A 21,405-nucleotide genomic window follows, 5' to 3' on the forward strand; every position below is an offset into this window, starting at 1 on the left:
AAAAATAAAATAATATTATTTTAATATATTTTAAAATAAAAAATAATTCTAAAAATAATAACCACAACCGCCTGCTCTTAAAAGTGCATATCATTGCAAAGTTTAAGTTTTCCTTCAAGTTGCATTGCGATCAAAATCAGGAATGAGAAGGACTGAACTCTCTTCTATTACTTCGGGGATTCTCCCAGGAAGACAAAGGGCTCGAGGAGCATTCATGGGTCTCCAGCAGTTCTTTTCCATATTAATTTTACTTCTTCAGTTGTGTAATTATTTTTTATTTGAAAATATATTAAAAATATTTTTAACATTAATAAATCAAAACTATAAAAAATATATATAAATAATTTTTTTTAAGAAATATAATTTTAAACAGGATCCCCGACATGGGGTGAGCATGGTCCTTCCTGTTTGTTTAATGTTCTTTCCTTGTGGGGTTCGTGTTTAGATTTTAGCAGTACTTGCTACAGTTATTTACAGGTGCGCCCGGGTCTTCGTTAATTTATGCCCTGTTTGGTTGCCAGAAAACGACTCCGTGGTAAACAAATTTTAAGAGCAGGCATCCCTTAATATCTCGCTTAAAATAAGCTAGAAAAATAAATAAGCCTTAATTATTTGTTCAAGAGTATAGTTATAATTATTTTTTAAAAATATTTTTTATGTTAAAATATATTAAAATAATATTTTTTTATTTTTTTAAAATTATTTTTAAAATCAATATATTAAAACAATTCAAGATATATAAAAATATTAATTTTAAATAAAAAATTAATTTTTTTATGAAAACCGGCGTCCCAAACAATCCCAAAGCATGTAAAGTGTGCATGGTATCATATAGTAGTTGGTCTTTCTTGTGCCATTAATGTGCAATCAAAGAACATATTTGTGGGTTAAGGTTTCCTGAACATGGAATGACACTGTGATTGGTATGTATATATATACTAATTAAAAACTGAGTTGGGAAGATAAGAAACGGATACATATAAAGATATTTAATCATGTGTTGTATAGAGCCTTTTAATTTCTTTTTTAATTTAATTATACGACACTAATATATTTTATAAAAAGAATAATAATTTAAATTTTATTGAAATAAAATTATTTGCTAGTAAAAATCTTCATTTTCTTATTAGTATCCCTGGTATAAACAAAAACTAACAATTTTTCTATTTCATTTATTCAATAAAAAACAAAAGCATTAAGAAGATAAAGATAAAAAAATGTATATATATGTCAAACTAAAACTCATTTGTCTCGTTGCTCACTAAAATATCTATTTTTTAGACAACATTCCATCATCTTATCAACAAGTTTTAATTATAAGAAAATAAAATAAAACTCTAATAATTTTAATATGAGTATATTAAAAAAATAAAATCATATGGGATTAATTTTATGTAATCTAGTTAGTTTATTGGATTAAAAGATAATAAAAAAGAGCAATAAAAAGCTCGTTTAAGAAAAAAAAATTCAAAATGATATTTTTTTAATAAATATTGAGCACAAACATATTAAATTGATCTTAGTTAACCTATCAAACATATAGTTTAGATCATACATTATATTAAATTTAATAAATTTGTTTTTTATAAATTATTTTTTATTCAATTGTATAATAACAAAAATAGACAATTAAAGTAAAACAGCAAAATTAAAGTAAAATATTGATTATATCTTATGCATAAAAAGAAATCTGGCTAATATTTTGTAAGTGATTTTTACAATTTTATTGAATAATAGAGTAAAAAATAAATAGATTTCATAAAATAATATCTAAAATACATTCTTAATTAATTTAATAATTAAGAAAAAAAACATAGAGAATACATTTTTAAAATTGTTTATTTTTTAAGAAATTATATCAAAATTATTATAAAAAAAAATCAAGTGCGCTGGCTTGAAGACCTAGGCATTATTAATAATTTTTACACTCTTTCATTGTTTTCTAGCAATTTTCTCCTCCCCCCTCAAACTTTGGGGTTTGAAATGTAAATAAAATGAAATCTTTGACTAAATCATATAATTTTCAAACTAAAAGAATAAAAAAAGAATTCAAGTAGATCTCAAGGCTAATTTTTTTTTTTGAAAAAAAAAGATGCTAACATATTGTTTTTTAATTAAAAAAAAAAGGTTGTTGTTTCACCAAGCTTCCCTCCTTTTTATTAATTACAAACAACAAAACTTAATTAGTTTTTCCAAAACTAAAAACTAATTTAATATTGGGATGATTTTTTCAAGATTGTAATAAATCTAATGAAATTAGTATGAAATAAATTATCAAGCAAATCACTACCAATCAACACAACGGGAAATAATAAAATTAAAAAAAAATTGATTAATAAATTAAAAAATAAAGGATTAATAATGATTTTTTTGGGAATAAAGGGTTGCTATTTCACTTTACTTTCAATTTTTGGACCTTGGTTTTTTATATTTTTGCAAAAAATCAAATGAATTTCTCTTTTGCAAAATCAAGAACCAATCTAATATTATAATTTTTTTTTAATATCTGATAACTCAACATAAAAAAATAATAAAAAATCATCAAACCCAATCACCAACCAACACAACAAAAAAAATAAACATTACAAAAGAAAGGACATAAAAAATTAGAATGAGAAGGATAATAATGTTTTCCTAATTCATTTTAGTTTTTTTATAATATAATATAATACATATATAATAATGATAATAAGACTAGTTAGGTGGCTCGTGCTACGTCGCAGACTCATTTTTTATTTTTTTAAATAATTGGGTCCTGACTCTAGTAGAATCCAAGGCTATTTGAGTCATATACTGATAGGAACTAAGTCTATTTTGGGTTCTAAATTGCCAATGACCCAAGACCATTTTAGGTTCTACAGATATGAAGACCAAAGATAATTGAGTCTAGGTATACCCAAGCGCCACGTGTGTGAGTGCCAAGCTCTTCGGTAAGCACCCAAGCGCCACGTGTGTACAGGTGCCCAACACAGAGATAGGATCCAAGTGTCCCATGGGCACAAGGGATATACCCAACCCCTAAGCAATAACCTAAGTGCCACGTGTCCCAGTGTAGTTTTTCTTCGATAGTAATAATAGTTTCTTAGAATTTAGCAATGATGATAATAATAGTAATAGTAATAGCAATTTCTAGTTTTACCTTTCAAATAAAATATATGGGTGTTTTTCAATAGTAAAAATAATTTTCTTCTAATTTTCAAATTATTTAATTAATAATATTAATTATTATAAAAATAATAACATTTATAACACAAAAGATAATATTTTTAATATTAATAATTTCAATCATAGTGAAAATAATAATATTTAGAACACAAATAACACTATTTTTAATCTCAAGAATATTGAGAACACAAATAATAATATTTTTATATTAAAAATTGAATTCTTATAAAAATAACAACATTATAACATAAATAATAATATCTTTGATATGAATATGTTGAATTATAACAAAATTGATATGAATACTTAAAATAATAATATATTTTAGATGAATATTTTGTATTCTAAAATAATATTTACAATGCAAATTATAATATTTTTTATATTAATAGTTAGAATTATTGAATATTTTTAATAACACTATACCGTGGACTCACTTTTTATTTTTATAAAAGAAATTATAAAAATTTCTAATATAAATAATTATATGTTTTCAATATTAATGGTAATATTTTCTTTGAAATTTATTAATTATTTTATTAATAATATTAATTATAATAAAAATAATAATATTTTAAAAATAAATAATAATATTTAAAATTGAGTCCTTACACACGACCTATTGATCTTAGGTCGTGACACTAAGCCCATTTTCTTTGAGCCCAATAGCATGACCCAAGCATCATGTGTGTTCAAGTGGAGTGTGGGTATGGACATGCTCAGCACAGCCCAAAGGCCACATGTGAGCAAGGTGTGTCCAGCATTGAGACAAGAACCAAAGTATCACGTGGATATAGGGGTGTACCCAGCATTAAGGTAGGAGCCCAAGCACCACGTGGGCGCAGATGGTGCGTCCAGCCCAAGAAAGTAGCTCAACCACCACGTGTCCTCACATAATATTTCTTCAATAGTAATAATAGTTTTTTAAAATTTATTAATAATGATAACAATAATAATAGTAATAGTAATTTTTTGTTTTACTTTTCAAATCAAATCTATGGGTGTTTTTCAATATTAAGAATAATTTTTTCTAATTTAATAACTATTTTATTAATAATAAAAATTATTATAAAAATAATAAATATTTATGATTATAATGAATATTTTAACACAAATAATAATATATTTGATATGAATATGTTGAATTCTAAGAAAAATAATAATATTTTGATATGAATACTTTGTGTTGTAAGAAAAATAATAATATTGACAACATAAATTATAATATTTTTAATATTAACACCTAGAATTATTGAATATTTTTAATAATACTACACCACGGGCTCACTTTTTATTTTTATAAAAAGCACCATAAACATGTATAATATAAATAATAATATGTTTTCAATATTAATAGTAGTACTTTCTTTGAAATTTATCATTTGTTTTATTAATTATTTTAAAATAAATAATAATATTTAGAATTAGATCCTTATACATGACCTATTTATATTGGATCGTGATGCTGGATCCATTTCCTTTCGGTCCAGCGACATGGCCCAAGCGCTAGCTCAGCCAAGTAAAGTGTGGGCATGGACATGCTCACATCAGTGCAAGTGCCACGTGGGCACTGGGGTGTAACCAAGCTTCTTGTAGGTAGCCCAAGCTCCATAAAGGCTATCAAAAAGCCATATGGGCTTAGGGGTGTGCCCGACATTGAAACATGAGCCCAAATACCATCTATGCTCTTGATTTGTTAGCGTACACAAAGACACCGCATAGTCCTAGAAGACGCGCCTCTAAGCAAGCATTTGGAATCTAATGGTTACTGTTTCATATATGTTCTTATTAAATAGTGCCCTTCATTAAATAGTGAAAAATACTCATAGTTTATAATAACCATACTCCACTGCATAATAATATAATTAATAATAAGTTTATTTAAAAAAAATAATATTTTACCTATAGAAAAACACTAATCAATTTTAACTATAGAATGCAGGAAAACTCAAGGAAACTTGAGCAAAGACAACATTTAATAATAATATACTTCCTATTTTGGTATTTACAAATTACAACAGCCCGTCGACAAGAGCAGACAAGACAAGCCATGACCATTGCCGACCCACTAGTATCTAATCCACGTCACTGTCGTTGATAGCCCACGTGATCTTGATCAACGAAGAAACCGATTCAATTACTTCACAATAAAGACAACAGCAATGCCCATTTCTTCAAACCCACTATCACTTCACAAATGTTCCAACACAAGCTTGGCCACTACAGGCTACTAGAAGCTGAGAATTTACTGGGTATTGCTAGTGCTACATCATTCATCAATTTATCTATCTATCTGTTCTTAAAAAATCAACCTCAACACCAACTGGGTATGATCAGAAACTTTCTTTCTTTCTTTCTTTTATCGTTTCTGTTTGTTTTTATGATTAGTTATTCAGTTTTATTTATTTATTAAGTGTTGTTATTTTTTTTTCTGGACAATTTTCTTTAATGTAAATTATTAGGGAATAATTTTAGTTTGGGTCTCAGATCTCTATTCTTCAGTCACATGATATCTCTTCAGTCACATGATATCTCACCTTCTTGTTGCACGTAGAGTTAAAAGAATTAGTTGAAGAATATTAGGTTAATCAGAGATAGGTGCCTGAAATGATTTGTCTTTGAAGGTTCTAGAGGAGTGCTCCTATATTATACAGAAGGTGAGGTGTCTCTGATGCAAAGGAGTAGTTTTAGAGTTGATGTTCTTGTAGTATGTGGTGAGCTGGATTTTACCTGTTCCCAATTCTTCCTTCTCCTATATATCCTGGATTACAACCAGGAGCTTGTTTATATTTGTTATGTCTTCTGGTGCAAAAGGGATTATGATTCTTGAAACAGAATATTGAGAGCTTTTTTTATTGATTAGTCTGAGCGGTGCGAACTTGCAGATATTCACAGTTCTGAATCAAAGCTGAGTCTGAGATGGGGAGAGCATTAAGAGATCTGAAACTCTAATTTGATCCTAATGGATAGAAGTAAGACCATTGTTTGGTTTAGGAGGGACCTTCGAATTGAGGATAACCCTGCATTAGCTGCTGCTGCAAGGGATGGTTGTGTTTTCCCTGTATTTATATGGTGTCCTAAAGAAGAAGGACAATTCTACCCGGGTCGAGTGTCCAGGTGGTGGCTGAAGCAGTCCCTTGCTCACTTGGGACAATCCTTGAAATCACTTGGTGCTGAACTTGTTCTCATCAAAACCCATAGTACAGTTGCTGCTCTTCTGGATTGCATCGAAACCATTGGGGCGACGAGAGTGGTATTTAACCATCTCTATGGTATGCTTTCTTTCTTTGTTTCCTTAAACATGACTTGCCCCAACTGCTATTGAACACCCACATTCACTTGAATCAACTCGATGATGAATGCCAACATGTGATTCTTTGTATTTGTTATCTGGTGAACTGTATCTAATTTATGGCGTAATGCTAATTGAATTGGGGCTTATTTCTTCATGGTGGGGTGGGGTGGTGGGGATTGGGGGAAAGTCCCCAAAACTTGTACAATTGGTGTGAGAGGATTATAAATGTTAATGATTCTATTTTTCAGTTGAAGTTATGGCATATCAAACAAGGGAAACATGCTTGTGGTTCTTAAGAAAAATAATAGGAGCATGGCTCATGAAATTTACAAAACTCTACACTGCCTGGTGTTTTCATTGTAGTAATAGATACAATTTACTGTTGATTGCTACAATAAAATTACTTATTTATCTTTTAGTGGGAAAAAAATTAGACGTTGAATTTTTTTTTTTTTGCTTTTCCATCGGTCATTAAAAGATTGTTTGAGGGTTCGCATGTCTTTTTTTTTTTTAACAGTAAAAATACTTTTTTACCCCCCAAAATTTAAAATTGTTGATGAACAGCTTTCTTGACTTTTTATAAATTTCTTAACAATAAAAATACTTCTTTGCCTCTAGGAACAAAAAATTATTAGGCTGTTGGACGAGTGTTTTTGGTTTTTTCATCATTCATGTACAAGTACAAATTTAACCTTGGATTAGACAAAAAAGTAGTTTTGTATTTGGGGGTATTTTTGTACTTTCATATAAGTATTTTGTGGAATTAACAAGATCATGAGGGATGTTTTGATATTTTCATGTTTACTTTCGAATATTTAAATCAGAAAACCTTTGACGTGTATTGGTCACATGCCAACGAGTGGGTGGCATTTGTGCCATTCAGGTGGTGCGTGTGACGTCATCCGATAGCCAAATTTAGCTTTATGTTGTTTTTCTGGATGCCAACCGTTCCCTTTTCCACACAAAGTAGCACGTGTCTGCTTATGGTGATCGAATTATCACCGGTGGTCGTTTGTTTCCCCTCTTTTTCTCTCTTGTGATAGATAAATTGCACCTTTATCCTTTTTGTTTTTTTATTTTTTTAATTTCTTATTTTGTTCTTATTTATTTTTATAGATGCTTTTAGTTTTGCAATTTAGTCTTTCATTCAATTACACTTTTTCATATGTTTTATTTTTAATTCCAGTCCCCATTCTTTTAATTTTTGATTTCGTTCTTATTTTTTCTATAGTTTTAGTCCTTATCTTTTTTAATTTTCAATTTAGTTATTCAATTATAATTTCTCAAATGTATTTTTTTCATTCCAATTTTTTTTTTTGAATTTTTAATGTTTTTTTTCTTCAAATTAACCTTTATTCGTTTGATTTTTTTCTTGTATTAAAGCTATTTTTTAATTCAATTTAAATCTTCAATTGAAATTTTTTATCTGACTTCTACTTAATGCCTTTTTTTTCACCCTCAGTTTTTTTAAGATCCTTTTATGTAATTGATTTTTTTCTTGTTTCATCTTTCGACATTTGTTTTGTTAGGGATTTGGCTTCGTGTGATCTTATCATTCTACATTTAAAAAAAAATATTGGTTTTGTGATTAAAAAAATATTTTTTAATAGGTTTATCATAGTTTCATAACCTAGATCACAAGTTTTACATGTTTTTTTTTAATATAAGATTTTTGAGAATTGTTTTGTTTGTGTTTGATTTTTCAAGATATTATTTCTAAAAATAAAAATATTTATTTTTAAATAATATTGTTGATGTGTAATATTTTTTCAAGGGCATGAGTTTATTCAATTAGTCTCATTTGTGATTATCTTTTAGGTCATGAGTTTTTTAGGGTGTAGATTTATCTTTGATTGATTTAAATAAACAAGTTCATTAAACACATTCGGGTAAGTGTCTTGTTTTGTTTGATTGATTATCTTAATCTATATTCATTTCTTATTTTTTTTCAATTCTCTTTTAGTTATTGTTAACTATTTTTTTTTTATATAAATAATTATTGATTTATTTAATTAGATGCTTGCATAGGTTTTTTAATATACACTTTGAATTTTTATTATATAAGAAAACACATCAAAGCAGCTTGCATACTTTTTTTTTTTTGAAAAAAAATTTACAACCCACGGTGGTGCGCGGGTTAGATAGCTAATTGAAATCTAAATATTGGAAGGAAATCCTAGTGGAGCCGCTCAATGATCCTTAAAGAGGCGGAAGCTTGTGTTTCCTTATCACTGACCCATGAGCAAGTAAAAACAAATGCCGTATAGTTTTCTTAAAGTAGATAATAAGGTTTTCTATATTCAATCAGAGTTAGGAATTAGCGGGCAATACATTTTCCTTCTTGGAAGATGCTCTTGTTATTTTTCTGGGCTCTCTGAGCATGCAAGATGTCTACTACTCCATGATTTTCACTGAATCAATCATAAAACATGCGCTGATCCAGAGACGTACAACAAACAACAAACGTGGATAGCATATACTGTCAGAGCATAAATCATTTACTTTTTAAATAATCTATTAAGATAGCTGGTGGATGATCAGCTCTGTGTTGGTCTTTGAAATGAGTATGTGTTGCTTTATTAATGATAGTTTTGAGTACAATTCCTAGTTTCCTTATAAGAGGAGTTTATTTAACGTCTAATTACCTTGTTTTCCTTTCCATTCTCTCATTCTCCCAGATCCTGTCTCTCTTGTTCGTGATCACAACATCAAAGAAAAATTGGTGGAGCTTGGCATTTCTGTACAAAGTTATAATGGCGATTTGTTGTATGAACCGTGGGAAATATATGATGAAAGAGGGCATGCTTTCACGACATTTGAAGCATACTGGGACAAGTGCTTGCACATGCAAATGGAACCTGTTTCACATCTTCCTCCATGGAGATTGGTACCTGCTGCAGGTATATTTCAATATGGGGTGGTCTTTCAATCTGGTTCTCTGATTACAAACAATAATAAATTTAGAATAGAAACTGTTGATTTTGGTGCAACTTCTCCTGCAACTGGAGATTAAATCCCCATGTCTGTGTGCTTTTCAGTGAGGAAAATGAATAATCAATAATTTTCTCTTTCATGACAGGAACAGTTATGAAATGTTCAGTTGAGGAATTAGGTCTTGAAGATGAAGCCGAAAAATCTAGTAATTCCTTGTTAGGAAGAGGATGGTCTCCGGGTTGGAGCAATGCTGATAAGGCTCTAACTGAATTTGTTGAACAGCATCTAATTGATTATGTGGAGAGTAGGCTAAAAGTTGGGACCTCCACCTCACTTTTGTCCCCGTATCTTCATTTTGGAGAGCTGAGTGTGAGGAAAGTTTTCCAATTTGTGCAATTGAAGCAGTTATTGTGGGCAAAAGAAGAGAACTTAATGGGGCAAAAAAGCGTGACTCTGTTTCTTAGATCCATCGGGCTTAGGGAATACTCCCGTTATCTTTGTTTTAACTTTCCGTTCACTCATGAGAGATCGTTGTTGAGCAACTTAAAGTATTTTCCGTGGGATGACAATCAGGTCCATTTTAAGGCTTGGAGACAGGGGCGGACTGGTTACCCATTAGTTGATGCAGGAATGCGTGAGCTCTGGGCAACTGGTTGGATACACAACAAAATAAGAGTAATTGTTTCAAGCTTCGCAGTAAAAGTTCTTCTTCTTCCTTGGAGATGGGGAATGAAATATTTCTGGGACACTCTTTTGGATGCAGATTTGGAAAGTGACATCCTTGGTTGGCAGTATATTTCAGGGAGCTTACCAGATGCTCATGAGCTTGAACGCTTGGATAACCCAGAGGTATATTGGATTATTATGTTTATTGAAACATCTGCAATTGAATTGTATGTATTTCTCCTACTTCTCCAGATGAAACATGCTAAATTTTGCATAAACTTCTCCAGCTTCGTACTTAAAGTATGTAGTACAACTAATTTAGAGTCTCTTGCATGTGATTTGTGCTGTATAAAGTCATGTGCAGAACATCTTTTCTCAAGCGTTCCTTTCTTACAAGATGGCTCGATTGTGGCTTAACCACACTGGAATGGAAACTTCACGTTCTTCTTTTCATCTTTTGCTTTAATACTGCATGAGAAAATCCATACTTTGGTAGAAGTCATATTGCTGAATCGTGGAAATGTCATCCATGGTGGTTTAAATATGGTTTATTGGCTTCTTGAGCTTTTGATAGCATGTTAGATTTATAAATCCTTTTAACACTTGTTCAGCAGTTGGGGCTTTTGGGGTTTTGCTTGCTTATTTCTATTTTATTTTGGTTAATATAGAAATCTTTGTAAAATTTATGATTAGATGAATCCAGATACCATTGGAAACTGGTTTTGATGCGTTGGAAACCCATCCCCCGTTTTGAAAAGGACCCAGTATCTAATGCCTTGTAATAAAAACTTTTAGGCCTTCATGGTCCTGGGTTTCCCTGATTGTTTATAAGAATGTAGCAATTTAACAGTAGATTGTGTATTAATTAAGAGTACAATTTTAAGGCCCTATTTTCATGCCTTATTTTTCTGAATCATGTGCGTCAGATTCAAGGCTCCAAATTTGACCCAGAGGGTGAATACGTACGGCGCTGGTTGCCCGAGCTAGCAAGAATGCCAGCTGAATGGATCCATCATCCTTGGGATGCATCCATTGCTGTGCTTAAAGCTGCTGGAGTTGAATTGGGAATCAATTACCCAAAACCTATAATTGATATAGATTTGGCTAGAGAGCGTCTAATGGAAGCTATATTCAAGATGTGGGAAATGGAAGCAGCTGCACGGGCTTCAAATACAAATGGAACTAATGAAGTTGTTGTTGATAATACTGATGATACTGAGAATTTGGCCATTCCGAAGGTTGTCTTAAAAGATAAGGTTACTTGTCCTACTAATTCATCTAATGATCAGAGGGTACCAACAAATCAGAATTCCAAGAATATTCCAGCTTATAGGAAGAGATCAAAGTACATGGAAGAAGAGAGACCACAACCAGATAAATTGCATAATGATGATAATGTAGTGGGTACCTCAAGAAAGGATGAAGACTTGTGCTCTACTGCTGAATCTTCATCAGCTAAGAAGCAGGCCACCAGCAAATGTTCGTTTTGTGTTCCCCAGTACTGTTCCTCCTCAGAAGGCAAGCCTTTGCAGGAGTGTGAGTCTTCTGACCTCAGGCAGCCATTGCAAGCACAAATTGAAATGGAACAGAGTTCGAGCAAAGATGGTAAGCAATTGCACTTTATTGTCTAGATGATCGAAGTGGATACAATTTCTAGTTCTCTTATCATGTTCCCGATCTCTGTCAAAATCATTACTGGAAACCAACTTGCATGGTTTTCTCCCTACTTGTCTTCCTTCGGCTTCTAATGCATTGGCTTAGTTTTCCTTCTACTAAATTTGCATTTGCCAAACAGAATATCTCTTATCTGTCGTAAATCCATGCGCTTCTCCACTGTCAATCAAGAAAGATAGCTTATTTGACAGATAAGCTCCATAGCTTTCCGGGGCCATGTTTTGACATTACAAGAGTGTAAATTTGTTTCTTATTGTGTTTGCTTCTTGCTTTCTGTAGACAAAATCATAGAAAGAGGCTTAAGACATGTAACAAAGTTTTGGATTATGCATGTACCTTCTTACATGGATATGATGCTTTTATGGTACATGTGTGCACTTTAGAGCACATATAAATAGACAGTGAATAACCTCTGTGGAGTCAATATGTTATTTCTGGTTGGTGGATGACTGTCTTGTGTAGGATTCAGCATGGTATATTAAGCTTTTTTCCCACGATGTATCAGATGGTGTTTGTTCCTCGACTCGACAAAACCAGCTAATGTGCTTGTGTGTTGCTGGTAAATAAGAAGCCCACAAATTAGATTTTGTTCAAGTTCACTGCACTCACTAAACAATTATAACAATCAGGGGCACTGCACCGATGGATTTTATTGGTCTGATCTACGTAAAAAGAGTATGTAAACAAGTTTGCATCTTGCTCCACAGAAAGAAAGAAAGGCTCGCCGCAGCTTCTTCTTCTTGTTTTTTTTTTTTTTTACATAGTTGGGCGCTAGAGTTGAAAAGAGGCAGGATGTCCGATATGCTTGCTATGGTTACTTGAAACCATTACCAAATATAAGAAGTTCAAAAATTTATGATGCATTAAATCTAATATGCTTATTAATTATTGGTTATCATTTTTTTTTTAAATACCATATACATAGAACTGCCTTTTATATTTCCTAGTGGCACCGTGTTTTTTTCCGTCTTAGTGATTGAAGTATGCTTATGACATGAGTTAATACATTAGTAGGATTTACTTTTAAATCCCACATTAATATCATATGATCAGATGATACAATGTTTTTAAAGTTTAGTATTTGTTCTCGTTGTGACAATGCATTCATTTAAATTAGGAAATATAGGTAAAATAAATAAAAAGAAAAATTACCCTAATATCTTATAGTTTAGTGGAAATTGTATTTATCTACTGAGTTTTGAAAAATTATAATTTATATTCTGAACTTTTAAAAAACATACTTAGCGTCCTTCAAATTAATAAGTCAACAATTGTTTATTATTTAGTGTTTACTATTATTTTTTATTTAAAGATTAAAATACCCTTAACACATACTCGTATATACTATTTTCCATTTCCTCGAAACCCTAGCATCCAGCTTGCATATAAAATTTAGAATGTAAATTATAATTTTTTTAAAACCCTTTTGTATTTGTCATTCTACATAGATTTTATTTTTTTGACTGGTTAAATAACTTCTGTTTTTTTTAACAGTTCCACACAAGTATATTTCAAAACTTAATTTTATAAAAGTTAAAAGAATTTATTGTTTGTTCATGGATTTCATTTATTTAATATTAAAAATTCATCTTATAGTAGCTTTAATCAAATTTTAAACAACTAAAATTATTATTTTTATATCTATATTTTTTTAACTACAACCATAAAAACTACCATAAGACCACATACTTAATGGTTAACTATAATGCCATCAAATAACCCCCGAAAATTTCCTCCTAATCTTCGCGTTGGCATATATTACTCCTAGCATTTGTTAAACCTAGGCCTAATTTTCTTCCACAGACACTATTAATACCTTGAAACCTAGCGTGAAGAAGAAGAGGAAGAAGTATTAGAGATGATCCAGAGTAAAATACTTGCAGCAGATATTCATCGTTAATTTGACATTATTTCCAGGCTGCCAGTGAAATAGCTGTTGCGCTTCAAGTGCGTCTGTAAAGCATGGTTGAGCCAAATTGAAAACTCTAATTTCATCACCAACCACTACAATAAAGCCTTAAAACCATATATCAGGCTGCTTGCATGGTAATTATATGTCCATCGCCGGGTAGCCTCTTTCCATGACTCATCTTTTTCCTTGCCTGTATACTGAAACACTTGATCGCATTTGAAAATCATGTCGCCTTACCTCCCAGCATGAAAGACCTGCCATGTCCACCAGTTATTCGAGTCCTTGTAACGGCATAATTTGCTTTTACCGCGACTGGGATGACATTACGTTATGGAATTCTGCAATAAGAGAGTCCAAGGTTTTGCAGATTTATTGTAAGTGGTTCTTCGTTGGATTTGGTTTTGATTCCGAGGTTAATGATTACAAGATAATGGGATTCACTGGTGCCTGGAATTCCACTCGGATCATATTGTACGGCCTAAGAAGTGATAATTGGATTGAAATTCCTGATGATCGATCATGCGGCCACAGGATTTGCTAGACTTGCTTTTCAGGTACGTATGTGAAAAGATCTATTTATTGTTTATCAAAGGATAAGAAGGGTAGGACCGTGAACATTTCATTCGACACTAGTAATGAGTTGTTCCGAGTAAGGACAGCATGGGAGGATATTCTCGCATCAACGAAGATGCGAGTATATATTTGTACTCTTGAATGAAGCAATGATGACTCTCTTGTTGTGGTTCTCTCACGGTGAGCAGAAAGACCTCGAAATATGGATAACAAAAGATCACCGCGTCAAGGAGTCTTGGATCAAGACATACGTTATTGATCCACTTGATGTTTCCACGCTTCCTTCAGCTAGTAGAAACTGAAGGTTTTGATCACATAAAGTATTTGTTACAAACAAAAATTATGTAAATATATAACCTAACAAAAAAATTTATAGACTAATAAAATATGGCTAAACCCAAGAAAGGATTTAGTTGCACGAGATCAATATATTAACAAAATAAAAATCATTAGATGTGACTCAAATTTTTTCAGGAAATTTCCAAGACATGGTTCTATAGAACGCTTGGCTCATTAGAACCATCCGAGCTTAGAAAACCCCTAAATTAGGCTATGATTATATTGTTTGTCAGGTTTTATGATTTTGATTTTCTATTATTTTTCTTTTTGTTTAGGGACTCTGATTTTATTACCTATTATATGTCAGTTTTTAGCATTTAAGGAATTGTAAATCTTTTAAAAAAACAAAATATATTGTACTTTTATTTCATAAATAAAACTGCAAATTAGGGCGCTTGTATTCTAACCCTGTTTCCGACCAAAACTATATCTTTTTGTGCTTCTATTTGTGCTTCCGCTTGCATCAATTTTCTTCTTTAAAGTCTTTCACATTTGACCATTGTCGATCCAAGTACCGACTAGACGAAAGTTAAAGTGAAGCAGGTCGACTACAGTACTGAAAGACTAAGGGGTGTTCTTGTTTATGTGGAGAGCCTGTATCAGAGAAAGATGATCAAAAGTAAAAGATCAAATGAAATTTGTTAGAGCATTTGATATTTGTTTGAAGATTGAACTGAGGCTACCAAATTTGATAGAAAAGAATCTTTCCGAGAACCCACAACATATTGTTTTTCTATTTAATTTGCTTGGTGAAGCAGCTTAGAGGCTGATGATGAAACTAGGCTTCAAGTTATGCCTTCTTATATTTATTTATTTGCTGCTCAACTGCAATTTCAACCTGGAGACTTGAGGCGAGTTTCTTATTTGATTTATTTTTTGACTGTGAAAATAAAGTACTATAAATTCAACAAATATTAGGGTTGTTTAGTAAGTTTTTTTTTATGTTGTTTATGAATCTATTTAGCCTATAAAATAATCGTGTCAGGAAAAGAATTGATCAAGCCTCCTTTTATCAATCAATAAACTTGTTTTTGAGACTTTCACAACTTTTTCGTTAACCTCTGTTAACCCCCATAGCTTTATTGTCAAAGCCTAATTAATGGCATATCAGTCTAGTGCTTTCGTCCACCATCACTTGTGCACGAGTAATCTCTTTGGAGGTCTATAGTACCGAGTTAGGATGAGGCATTCAACTGTAACTTGAGGCAGGAGACGTTAGACTATGCTGGAAACTTGATTTGTGCCTAAAACAAAGATTCGTAGTAGATGGTTAGACCCGTGCCTTACAGATCTACAGATATATCAAAATCTCAAGTTTCGATGTTAATTATGTTATCAAAACAGTTGCTGGGAAGGTAAAGGCAGCTTGTGAATCATTTCTCATCAATCATGAAGCCAAGATATAAAATAACGGTATGCAATTGCTTGTATAAAAAAAGGTTCAGTGTCTGACAGCTAGAGATTATAATATAAAACATCCATCATGTTGGAATTGGATTTTTAATCCCTGTAAGACAAAGCCGTCCTATGACCTTCCTGATGATACTCTGCAGACAAGAATGGATGTCGTATTTGCATGCACATTGTTTAGTTGATGTATTAGCAGGCAGTTTGTAAAACGAATCAAGTCTATAACGAAGTCTAACGATGAAAACTAATTTTTGTTAACTTCAATATAGGTAGGTAAGAGTAAGAGTATTTTTGTAACTGCATGACCAACCTGCTATGTATTATTCATTTTAAGTTTTATTGTTTGTTCTTGATGACGTGAGTTTATTTCTGAGTCTAATGCTCCAAAATGTATATGACAAGTTGACAATTAACACTTTTAATAAGGCTACCACTTCCTCATCCGCTAATATTAAATATTACAATTCACCATTTTTAAAGAACCCGACAGACCCATCAGCACAATCGAACAACTAATAAGGTTAGCTATGATATATACCAAATGTAACAATTTGGATTAACCTGTTTATATTGTTGATTTTGAGCCTTAACACCTTCACGGTTTTATTCTTGGTAATGTAAGCTCACTTCTGAGCTTGATATTTTAAAACGCGTATGATAAGTTAACAACACTAACTTCATAATTTTGTTTCTAGTAATATAAACTCATTTCTAAACTAACACTTTAAAACATATATAATAAATTAACAACCAATATTCTTAATAAGATTATCTATCAGTCACTTACCCACCAACATGAGATATTACATACATTTTTATACATTCTGGTTGTAATTTGGGCAGCAATCAGTACGTTATGCGGCATGCCGTCTCCAAGGAAGCAAACAAAGGCTAACGATTCGTATTTCTCTGTTGTTTTTGCATCCGTGTCATTTCTTTCTTTTAAGGGCTAGCATGAGCTTGGGGGGTTAAAGAAGATTGATAATGTTTCATGGCCGAATGTCCATTAATTGATTGAAACGGAAAAGGAGCTTTGCTTACCACGATATATTTGTCTCCACTGCAATATTCTATCACAAGTTTTGGTGAACAGTGAGTACATGAAAGTAGCTCCTCGAAGAAACAAGGAGGATAGCTGGCGTTTGAATTTTCTTTGTGATCAGTCGTTCCTTCCTTTGTACCTTGTATTGTCCGGATTCCGTAGCAAATCCAACTTTTAAATCACAAATTATGATCCCCCGACCCCTTGCTTCCTCCGAGAGTCGTGAAAAGCACAACCTCTTATCTTCCGAAGTTCATTCAAATTATAAGGTATTTAGAACTGTAATTGTAAAATTACTTAAAAATATATTAAAATAATTTTTTATTTTTTAAAATTTATTTTTAATATCAGTATATTAAGCTAATATAAAAACATAAAAAATATTAATTTAAAATAAAAATAATATACTTTAAAAAATAAATACAATCACTCTTCTAAATACCTTAAAATAAAAAATTAATTTTTTAAAAATACTTTTAAAATATAAACCCATACAGTTATTAAGAAAACCCACCAATGATCTTGCATTGAAGAGAATCCCAAAAGAAATTTCATGGTGTCTCTAATGTGATTAAACATAAGTGGTTCCAAAAATATGATATGTAATCAAAGAATCTTTTTTCATACATTCGAGCGCCCCTAATTTCTTATAATGGAAGAGCAAACATGGTGTTTCTTTCTTCCTTTTTGTACAAGTTTTTAGGGTAATTTATTATGCAAATTAAATCACGAAATTAACATGGATATTACAATTTATAGTCGTGCAGGTATCAAATGCTAATAAAGAAAATCCATAATATGTGACTGGTAAAAACCAGACTTAGTTTCAGCAAAGGAAAACTAGAAGAACTTGTTTTTGGACCGAAAACTGAAAAAAAAAAAAAGGTAAAAGTTGTTCAATGCATAAAAGAGGAAAATATTATCTTTCATGCACATATCATCCGCATAAAAAAAATTCATATGCATAAACAGAGTTTTATTGCTATAAAAATATTGATTTATGTTAATATTAAAAATAAATATAAAAATATAAAAATAAATAAATTTTTAAATAAAAAAACCATCATAACCCAAATAGAGTTCTATTCCGGTTCAAGAATGCACCAAAGGAAAAGGCTTTATCCGTCGTTTTATTAACAGACCTGTTTCTGATCCAACGGCTCTTTCGGTTACTGTTGTTTCCAACCGTTAGATCCGTGCTCCGCTGAATATTCTATCAAACATTCCTTAAATAACGTTAAAAGCCAAGACACACCACCGAACAAAATTACAGCTTCTATCACAACAGCAACAGAGACATAACAGAGCAAACAACAAAAAAACAGATACGATGAGCGAAGCACTCGACAGAGACTACCAGATCTGCGAGGAGATTGGCAGCGGACGATTTGGTACTGTTTTCCGATGCATCTCCCGCTCTAACGGAGACTATTTCGCTGTCAAATCCATCGTCAAGAGCCTTGTCTCCGGTGACTCCCTTGACTCGCAATGCCTCTTAACAGAGCCCAAGACCCTCCACTTCCTTTCTCCTCACCCCCACATAATCCAACTCCACAACCTCTACGAGGACGAAACTCACCTTCATATGGTAATCGACTTATGCTCTAATCAAGACCTCCACGATTTGATAATCACCAATGGCGTTCTTTCAGAGAACGAAGCCAGAGTGGTTTTTACTCAACTGATGAAAGCCATCTCTCACTGTCATACGTACGGCATCGTTCATCGAGACATCAAGCCTGACAACATCTTGTTTGACGAGGAGAATACAATTAAGGTGGCGGATTTTGGATCTGCCGAGTTTGTAATGGAAGGGGAGATGGTGAGTGGTGTAGTGGGGACACCGTATTACGTGGCCCCTGAGGTTTTGATGGGGAGAGAGTATGGAAAGAAGGTGGATGGGTGGAGTGCTGGGGTGGTGTTGTACATAATGTTAGCTGGATTTCCGCCGTTTGACGGGGAAACAGCAGATAAGATTTTTGAGGCGGTTTTGAGGGGGAATTTGAGGTTTCCTGCTAGAGTTTTCCAGTCTGTGTCAGCAAGTGTTAAGGATCTTTTAAGGAGGATACTTTGTAAAGATGTTTCCAGGCGATTTTCTGCTGAACAAGTGCTAAGTAAGTGGAAACATAAATTAGATTTTGTATTTAAGAGTTAGATTCTCATCAAAATGTTCATCGTTTAAATATCTATGGGCTTTGAATCCAGATAATTGTTATAGTAATTTGATTTCATGTGTTTAATTATCTGCAGGACATCCATGGGTAGCGAATGTGGCTGATTTGACATGAAAGGCCAAGAAAGAAAGAAGGGGCTTAGACGAGCAGACATGCTTGTGTTGTACAGTATAGGTAGTGCACGTACGGCATAGAGAGATTTGCAGCAGCGCCGGCGAGTATCCATCCTACTAGATTGGTTTTCACTCATGAAGAGGGTCCCTTTTCTTTTCTTTTTCATTTTTCATTAGGTAAAGAAGCTGGCTTGTGGGGAAGGAGTTTCCATTTATAAATTCGTTTGTTTATTTATTTAACCAACGGAGGATACTCTGTATATATGAATGAATCGTTGCATGAAACTGGAGATTATGAGTTTTTCTATAATGTAGTTGGTTGTTATCTATATCATTTAAGAATCTTTTGTGAAACAGCTTTCTTGATTGTTTTATATATATATAAAGAAAAATCTTTTATATGAGGTTATGATTTTACATTTTCCTTGATAATGCATGAAAAATTCACAAAAATAATTCCTATACGGTCAGTCACTTCACATGTCCATGAATTATAATGAACAAAAATCAACCTAAATTTTTCTTGACTCTGCAATTGTGACGCAAGAAAAAAACAAAATCCAATTACTAAAGGCTGGGGGGCATCCCCGGGGGCTGAGAGGGAGAGAGAGAGAGAGGAGATCTCAAGTTCACGCTTTAGTTTTAGGATGAGTTTTCATGAAGCAGTTTTACATATTTTTTTAATTAACTTTTATAAAATATTATTTGTTTTTGTTTTTTAAAAGCACTTTAAAAAAATTATTTTTTTTGTTTTAAATTAAATATTTTTTAGTGTTTTTAGATAATTTTGATACCCTGATATCAAAAATAATTTTTAAAAAATAAAAATTTATTATTTTAATATATTTTCAAATAAAAAATACTTTGAAAACCAACCATAATCACGTTTTAGCTTTAGGATGAGTTTTTATGAAGTAGTTTTACATATTTTTTTAATTGAATTTCATAAAATATTATTTGTTTTTGTTTTTTAAAAGCACTTTAAAAAAATTATTTTTTTCTTTGTTTTAAATTAAATTTTTGTAGTGTTTTTAGATCATTTTGATACGCTGATATCAAAAATAATTTTTTTAAAATAAAAATATATTATTTTAATATATTTTCAAGTAAAAAATACTTTGAAAAACAATCACAATTACACAACTACCAAACATGTTATACATGTTTTTTTGCTGCAAATAAACTTTAACCATAATTTTTATTAAACATGTATCTAAATCCAACTAACTTTTGCTACCAACACTTTTTTTAAATTTATATTTTTCAAATCAGAACCACAAAAGCTACTTTAAAAACAAACATATTTTTAATAATAATATTCCTGATATTATATAAAAAATTTCATTAAGATGAATTTGTGAAAATTTTAAAATTCTATTATTAAATGCTAGAGTGAAACACATAGTGCTTGAAGGTGATAAGTTAACTATTCATTAACGCATTTATAACACTACAAATCATGTAAATTGTTTTGGTCTGGCAAAGACGGGTGAACTTTATAGCATTTTGGGCATATCAGGTCATGCACGAACAATTAGAAACCTAGCTTTTTAAGAATCAACTCAATTCTAACTTTTTTAATTTGTTTAATTTTACACCAACACACATCTCTATGTATTTTTTTAAAAATAATTATCAACCACAAAAACTACTTTAAAAATAAACACATTTTTAATAATATCATTTCTGGTATTATATAAAAAATTTCATTAAGATGAATTCATGAAAATTTTAAAATATTATTATTAAATGCTAAAGTGAAACACATATAGTGCTTGAAGGTGGTAAGTTAACTATTCATTAACACATGCATTACACATACCAATCATGTAGATTCTTTTGATCTAGCAAAAACAGGTGAATTTTATAGCATTTTGTGCATGTCAGATCATGCACGAACAACTAGAAACCTAACTTTTCAAAAATCAACTCGATTTTGACTTTTTTAATTTGTTTAATTTAACACCAACACACATTTCTATGTATTTTTAAAAATTAATTATCAACCATAGAAGCTATTTTAAAAACAAACATATTTTTAATAATAACATTCCTTGTATTATATAAATTTTTTTATTAAGATGAATTAATAAAAATTTTAAAATGCT

General features: G+C 31.4%; 2 protein-coding genes across 3 annotated transcripts; both read left to right on the top strand.

The window, feature by feature from the left end:
- The first annotated feature begins 5,274 nt into the window (after positions 1 to 5,274).
- CRY2 (cryptochrome 2) lies at positions 5,275 to 12,160 on the top strand. 2 transcript variants are annotated; one of them, XM_011032199.1, is made up of 5 exons: positions 5,275 to 5,492; positions 6,051 to 6,437; positions 9,139 to 9,360; positions 9,546 to 10,243; positions 10,987 to 12,160. In XM_011032199.1, the coding sequence occupies exons 2-5, from the start codon at positions 6,128 to 6,130 to the stop codon at positions 11,689 to 11,691; spliced, it is 1,935 nt and encodes a 644-aa protein (XP_011030501.1). In that variant the 5' UTR covers positions 5,275 to 5,492; positions 6,051 to 6,127; the 3' UTR covers positions 11,692 to 12,160. The 2 variants fall into 2 exon arrangements, with proteins under 2 accessions (XP_011030501.1, XP_011030500.1); XM_011032198.1 differs by having other exon boundaries at positions 5,279 to 5,492; positions 9,540 to 10,243.
- A 6,122-nt stretch (positions 12,161 to 18,282) lies between these two features.
- On the top strand, positions 18,283 to 19,587 carry LOC105129926 (phosphoenolpyruvate carboxylase kinase 1-like). Its single transcript, XM_011032201.1, has 2 exons — positions 18,283 to 19,124; positions 19,261 to 19,587. Exons 1-2 carry the CDS (start codon positions 18,341 to 18,343, stop codon positions 19,296 to 19,298), a joined length of 822 nt encoding a protein of 273 aa, XP_011030503.1. The 5' UTR covers positions 18,283 to 18,340; the 3' UTR covers positions 19,299 to 19,587.
- The last annotated feature ends 1,818 nt before the right edge of the window (positions 19,588 to 21,405 follow it).

The sequence above is a fragment of the Populus euphratica genome, unplaced genomic scaffold, assembly GCF_000495115.2.
Source record: "Populus euphratica unplaced genomic scaffold, PopEup_1.0 scaffold17.1, whole genome shotgun sequence".
In the NCBI taxonomy this organism is placed as follows: Eukaryota; Viridiplantae; Streptophyta; class Magnoliopsida; order Malpighiales; family Salicaceae; genus Populus; species Populus euphratica.

What these genes read in the sequence shown, in the direction of transcription:
- LOC105129926 (XM_011032201.1), top strand. Translation starts at nt 18,341, where the DNA reads ATGAGCGAAGCACTCGACAGAGACTACCAGATCTGCGAGGAGATTGGC. An exon ending in TTCTGCTGAACAAGTGCTAA is followed by an intron (nt 19,125 to 19,260) that starts GTAAGTGGAAAC and finishes AATTATCTGCAG; the next exon opens with GACATCCATGGGTAGCGAAT.
- CRY2 (XM_011032198.1), top strand. Translation starts at nt 6,128, where the DNA reads ATGGATAGAAGTAAGACCATTGTTTGGTTTAGGAGGGACCTTCGAATT. An exon ending in GGTATTTAACCATCTCTATG is followed by an intron (nt 6,438 to 9,138) that starts GTATGCTTTCTT and finishes TCATTCTCCCAG; the next exon opens with ATCCTGTCTCTCTTGTTCGT. An exon ending in GAGATTGGTACCTGCTGCAG is followed by an intron (nt 9,361 to 9,539) that starts GTATATTTCAAT and finishes CTTTCATGACAG; the next exon opens with GAACAGTTATGAAATGTTCA.